The 6,979-nt window shown below is 41.9% G+C and overlaps 1 protein-coding gene across 1 annotated transcript; it reads right to left on the bottom strand.

Moving 5' to 3' along the window:
- Window positions 1-5,650: 5,650 nt before the first annotated feature.
- On the bottom strand, window positions 5,651-6,888 carry LOC114774344 (interleukin-8-like). The gene is made up of 3 exons (XM_028966269.1): window positions 6,756-6,888; window positions 6,473-6,608; window positions 5,651-6,398 (listed from the first exon to the last, which is right to left on the bottom strand). The coding sequence occupies exons 1-3, from the start codon at window positions 6,811-6,813 to the stop codon at window positions 6,284-6,286; spliced, it is 309 nt and encodes a 102-aa protein (XP_028822102.1). The 5' UTR covers window positions 6,814-6,888; the 3' UTR covers window positions 5,651-6,283.
- Between the last annotated feature and the right edge of the window lie 91 nt (window positions 6,889-6,979).

Genomic DNA, 6,979 nt, shown 5'->3' with positions numbered 1-6,979 from the left:
AGGGGACTGGGAGAGGTTCCCCAAGGAAGCTGGAGCAGGTTTATTTGATTGATGTGTGTGTGTGTGTGTGTGTGTGTGTGTGTGTGTGTGTGTGTGTGTGTGTGTGTGTGTGTGTAGTTTTGTTATAACTTGTATCGTTCAACTGTATGGATGGTACGCAGGTACCAGACAGCTGGTCCATTTCAACTCCGTCTTAAAATGAATGCGTCTGTTACGTCAGGGGTCAGGGACATAACAAATGGGACATAGGAGCAGAAACTCCGGAACAACGCAACAACACTTAGTCTTGTCTTCTGGTCACAATCCTTCACTTCACAGCACTTCCTTCTTGCTTCACACCAACACCCTGCCACATTTACAGACAGAGAGACATACAAACAGAACACACCCATACTCTGCCATGGGACGTCTCAGCGTCAAGCTTCTTTTAGATTGCCCATTTCTAACATGTTGTTGGGATTAAATATAAGTAGGATTAATATCATGAATCTGTTCAGATAATACTGAATATCATAATTCCAACAAAAGACAATGCTATTATTACAAGTACCCAAGAGACCCATGAGTTGAAGAAAAATGGCTTGGACTTTTTAATGAATATTCTGCTTTTTATATCGCCATTTTCTTTCTATTATGGTTATTTTCTCTCTGGTGTATTCTTTTCTTCTTTCATTTTTGACATAATGAAATAGGTCTCGATATATATAACATACTTGTAAATTCATATTCTTTTTTTTAAGTAATATTTCATGTTCTTTGTTGGAGCCTTGTTGGAACCAGCATCACTGCATACCAACATTATTTACACAGCTCCCATAATACACGCGGTGTATTTCATCTATGTAATATGTGGATGGTGGTTCATATACAGGCAATAACTCGAAGTTAGGCAGTGCTTCTTATGCCAGATGAATTTTTTACCCAACTGCTCTGTATTTTCTGTGCTTTCCACTCTCACAAGGTTACGTCACTTTCCTCACCTATTGTCATTATCGTCAGTTTTGATTCTAGAGGTTGTTTAGTTCGGGTTACTAGATTTTAATATAATTTAAGTGAGTTTTCAAAGAACCACCAAGTTCCAAAGAAAAATACTTTTTATAAAAAAACCTCTACCACTTCGTCTACTTCTTCATTGTCTGTGTCTTCTGGTTCTTCCCTTAACCAGGTTTAGTTTTTGTCATCTTTCATTTTTATTAAAAAATATCAACCTTATATATCAACACTCTCTATTTCTCTCTCTCTCTCTCTCTCTCTCTCTCTCTCTCTCTCTATATATATATATATATATATATATATATGAGTCTCACGTTAACGCACTACTAATATATATATATATATTAGTAGTGCTGCGTTAACGTGAGACTCTTATCGGACGATAAAAAATATCGCCGTTAATCTATTAACAAAGTTGTGTTGGGAGCTGGGTCTATACTACGCAAGCTATTGTGCCGGAGTTAAATGGTTACACTAGATTTATAATAGTGCTGCACGATTAATCTAATCGCAATCGTAATCGCGATGTCAGTCTGTGCGATTACATGAAGGCAAAAAGATGCGATTTAAATGATTAGTACATGGATTGGATCGGATATGTTGCGGATCCATTCTCATTCTCTCTGAAGAATGAGAATGAATGAAGTCGGATGTGACGTGTTTTGTCACATGACTTTCGATTCGGAGACATATGGGTAGACGTCACATGACGAGCTGCATCGTACGTCAACGTCGCCGCCATATTGCGATAGGCTCTGCTGTGGAGTGAAGCATATACATGTCTCTGGAGAGAAGTGCATAAAAATGCCTCACTCTTGTGCTGCTTGGGGCTGTACAAACCGCTGTACGCTCCAAACCAGGGATTACATTTCATAGGTAAAGCGGGACAATTGTTTTGAATATATTTGGCCGTTATAAAATCTCGTTTTATAAGTCTTAACCTTAGCTAAGCTAGGCTAAGCTAGCGAAGCTATGCATTCCTGTGTTCAAGTCAGCCTCCAAACAACGTTTTGGCTAAACGTAGGCATTAACTATTTAGACTGTTCTTAGCTGTTTAGTTAACTTTTCTCAAACTTTGAAGGTTTCCTAAAGAAATTCACCTCAGTTTACAAATCTTAACCTTAGCTAAGCTAGCAAAGCTATGCATCCCTGTGTTCAAGTCAGCCTCCAAACAACATTTTGGTTAAATGTCAGAACTATAATACGGGATTTTATAATGGCCAAATATAATCAAAACAGTTGTTTGTAAAGAGTTTTTTGTGATTATTTTATATTTGTAGAATATTGTATTTTGAAAGCACTGGGCATTTCAGGTTGTTATAAGTAGTTTGTATGTTTCACTTTGAAATTAAACATTTCACTATTAGCATGCGACTTTTCATTGATATTCAAGCAAGTGTCCTTTATCATATCGCAATCGCATATCGCAATATTGATCTCAATAATCGCAATATGTCTTTTTCCTCAAATCGTGCAGCCCTAATTTATAAGTATATTTCTCTTTCTTGTGTCTTTTAGTTTCTTATTTCCTAAAGACTTTTATTTTGTTTTTGAGACCCGGTTCAGGTCTCTTGGACACTTGGCATGATCTGTGAGAGCTGCATGGGGTTTGTGTGCAAAAAGTTATTTCTTTCATTTTAATTTATGTACATATTAGGAATATTTTGCATGTGTGTTATTTTGTGAATATTTTTTTATGTTCTTTTAATACTGTATATTATAGAGAGAGGTGCAGAAAGACACGATGTGACGCGATGTTCTGACGCGAACTTGCTTTTTGTACAAAATACACTTTGCACAGAAAATCTCTTGGGTGTCAGCTCATCATTTGTGGTTCAAGAAACGAAATCAAAAAGTTACACAACGCAGAAGAAGAAGCGCTACACTATGATGACTTTCACCTTGATATATTAGCGCGGATGTATACCTAGCCGAATTGCACTGTAGGGGGCGAGAACGAGTCTTCGAACTGTGAAATTACCACATCAAACGTGACGTGGTAACATGGATGCAGCTATTTAAATGAATAAACAGTTGGTAAACACAAGTACATCTTATTGAACATAATTTATTTTCATCACCAATTATCATAGTAGAACAGCTTTCTCAAGCAGTTTGTGATGCATTTTGGAAACAGGAGATGAGCCCCTGGTCATATGCTCCACCTGGCTTGAGAAACCCGTTCTCAAAGACTTACTTTTAGTCATTATTAGATTAATCTAGATTAATTTAGATTACAGTGAGATTAATCTAGATTAATTCCAAGATTACAGTGAGATTAATCTAGATTAAGAAAATTAATCTATGCGCACCTCTAATTTATATATAAATAACATTTACATGTACAGCATTTATCAGACGCCCTTATCCAGAGCGACTTACAATCAGTAGTTACAGGGACAGTCTCCCTGGAGCAACTTAGGGTTAAGTGTCTTGCTCAGGGACACGATGGTAGTAAGTGGTATTTGAACCCGGGTCTTCTGGTTCATAGGCGAGTGTGTTACCCACTAGGCTACTACCACCCAAATAACTTCTGCTTGTCAATACTTGTTCAGTGACCAGCATTTTAACCATTTGTTAGGTTTATTATATTTATTAACCTAAACCTATTCATTTATTTATTCATTAATTAATTGTCTAAGAGGCATCACTCTCTCAGACTTATCACGGCATTTCCCTGCTTTATTCTCACCTCCGTTTTTTTTATTTGCCAGGGGTTTTGTCAGAATTATGATAATTCACAGACACATAAACACTAACACCAGTGCTAACACTCCTAATAGTACAAGTGTACAGCTCAAGACAAAGGGCCGTTGGTCGACCACAATTACTCTTCTCATGTTTCTCCAGCCTCTTCTGTCACGTCTACATCCAGAGGTTGTGGGTCTGGCTTCTTCTTCATAGTTTGTGGGTCTGGGTACTTCTTCATAGTATGAAGGTCTGGGTACGTCTTCATAGTTACTTTGTCTGGGTTCGTCATATAACAAATTTGTTGGAGTTTAATAATAAATTGGATTATCCATTTCAAATAATTATGATTAAAACAACTGTGGTTGTTTACATATAAATAAATATCTTCCTACTTGAAACATTGAGAATTCTTTTTCAGTGCTTGTGAACATTATGGACAGAAACTAAAGACTTTCTGGGGAGATTAAATACGACTATCACTAGTGAAGAAGCACGACTGAAATGGCTGAAATTAAAGAAGTATAGAGAGTGTCTTATTAAAATGTAAAATTAATGAACGTAAATGACTGAACGACGAAAAGGAAAAGATAAATGACCATTTCATTATTTTGATGGGTGTAATAAATCAGAATGGAAAATCACTTCATCACATCCATGCACAAACATGAGCTGAAAAGCACTTAGAATTTTGCAAAGAACAAGAATTTTTATTCACACAGGAGACCTCGTTCAGCAGAAATCTCTTCAATGGCCACAGGGTGGTGGTGCCCCCTCCTGGAAAATATTCTAGAGATAAAAACGAGAGCAACAAACGAAATGAAAACATTTCGAATCAGAATCGTGTCTAATGACCAGGGAATTTGGAACAGTGCAGTACAGCGTACAGGAGATGGCAATGCTGTATATATTTTGGTGGAGCTCAAGAGCTTAAACGAGGTTGTTCGACATGGTGAGTGGAAGAATCCAGCCACAACACCTAGCGGTTAAGGAAGCAGAAAGGTTGCCGGTTCGAATCTTGAACCGCCGAGGTGCCACTGAGGTCCCCTTGTGCGTTTTACTTCACTTTTATGTTCTTGTGGGGCCACATGGGTTGTATATGGGCTGGACTGGTCTGCTCAACTGGGTCCAGGTTTCTCAACTGGTGGTTCCATGGTGGCCCCATGTGGGCAAGACTAGATGGAGAGCAAATCACGTTCCTGTGAAGGAGCTCTTCTACAGTAGAACCACCAGGGTAGTTTAATGCTTCTGAGTTTTTATTGTCTCCAGGTAACATATGGTTGGTCCATATCAGCCCCGCCCTTAATTTGACGCCATATGCAGCAGGATTTACCCTGATTTAACCAGCATTTCTGTTTTAAGTGGTTAAGACTACTTGGCACTGAACTGTAAAACTACTGAATTAGTCGTATTTAAGGGTTGAGATTAATATAAAGTTTACAGTGACTTTTAGTTGAATACGTCATTGGCCTTTAATACATGAATGTATTAATAAAAAAGGGTTTTAAGTACAATTGCAGCACAGCTGCACACAGTGAAACGTGTCCTCTGTATTTAACCATCACCCTCGGTGAGCAGTGACCATGACAGGCGTCTCGGGATCAGCGTGTGGGGACGGGACCTTCATCAAGGGGACCTGAGTGGGATTCGAACCGACATCCTTCCGATTACGGGGCCGCTTCTTTAACCACTAGGCCACCGCTGGCCCCTGTGTTGGGGCAACAACTGAACAACACGTGTTGTCTGGGAGGCTATAAAGACACTTTATTGATCCCAAAAGGAAACGTCTGTTGGCAGGAGATGTTATTTTGCAGCGAACTGAAGACTCGTTTCTACTTCAAACTCCGCGTCCCCCGGGGGACAGCATGGCTGGCATGTTGTCCCGCGTATCCGTCCCTCGGGTTTCAAACCACTCCAGCATTCCAGGCATGTTCTAACCAGCATGAAATGACAACATCAGCCAGACACATCATCGCAAGAGCAAAAAACGAGATTTATTTTGAATGAAACATATTTCTTGCAGAAACTACGGTTACACAACGCGGGTCATACACGCCACGATTCTGAAACTATTCGCCATTAAAAACAGGAAGTGGCAGAGCGATTATGAGGTGAAAGAAGAGGAAACGCACGCTCTTGATCACACCCTTGTGGTATTGTTCTCACTCCCGTTCCTTTATTTGGCAGATGTTCGTGAGAATTATGACAGTTCACAGGCAGGTAAACAGCAGCATCAGTGCGAGCAGTCCTAATATTACAAGTGACCAATTGAAGGGCCGGTGCTGGAGGACAACGGTCCTTCTCATGTCTCTCCAGCCTCTTCTGTCCCGTCCACATCGACACTTTCTGCCTCTGGGTCCTTGTTCGTAGCTTCTGGCTCCTGGTTCTTCCTGATAGCTTCTGGCTGGTGGATCTTCTTCATCGAATCTTACTGTGGGTTCGTCAATAAAGGGATTTACTTAAGAATGATTATCCATTGCAGTCATATGATGGGACGCGTCCGGCTGTTTTCATATAAATATCTTCCTCCTCGTGACACGACAATTCTTCTTCAGCGCTTGCGAGAAACTAAAGACTTTCTGGGGAGATGAAATACGTGTCGCTAGTGAAGAAGCGCGGTCTGATGTGGCTCCTTCTCCAGGATGAAACGCACGAGCCGCCGCACCCACGGCGCGCGGTGGTTCAGGCAGATCTTCTCGCCGCCCGCCAGCTGGGCCCTGTAAAGGTCAGAGGTCAGGAGGTGGCGGCCCGCGTCCGTACGGCACAAAGTGGCGGCTGCGGCGCCACTTACACGACCTCGGCGTTCCTGCAGTGAGGGCCGCTGGGGAGGATCTCCACGCTCCTCAGCTTGTCTGGAGGTATCACCCTGGACTCGAGGTCGAAGCACAGGCAGCGGCGGTTGTAGCCCCGCCCAAGTGGCTGCATTCCTGAGGCAACACACGGAAAAGCACAAATCACCCTCAATTAGCGCTTCCTGTCCGGTGAATGATGTCGTTCTCACGCCCTGGATCTCCAGGCCATTCCTGGACCATGGAACCCCCTGCAGATCGCCACGGCGACCTCCCCGGACTTACCCTGGGCCGCGGCGAGGAGGAGGAAGCCGCCGAGCAGCATGAGGGTCAGGGAGGACATGGTCACGGTCGCTGCAGGGCGCTGCAGTGCGGCGCAGCTCGCTGCTTAAATACCCGCCGGTCATGTGACTTGTTTACTTCTGCGTGTGTGACCCGCGGACATGTGTGTGTGTGTGTGTGTCTGACCCGCGTTTGTGTGTAAAAGCCCCGTTATTTGGTGAGTTGAT

This window comes from Denticeps clupeoides, unplaced genomic scaffold, assembly GCF_900700375.1.
Source record: "Denticeps clupeoides unplaced genomic scaffold, fDenClu1.1, whole genome shotgun sequence".
Lineage (NCBI taxonomy): Eukaryota > Metazoa > Chordata > Actinopteri > Clupeiformes > Denticipitidae > Denticeps > Denticeps clupeoides.
This window is presented reverse-complemented; position numbering and strand designations above follow the sequence as displayed.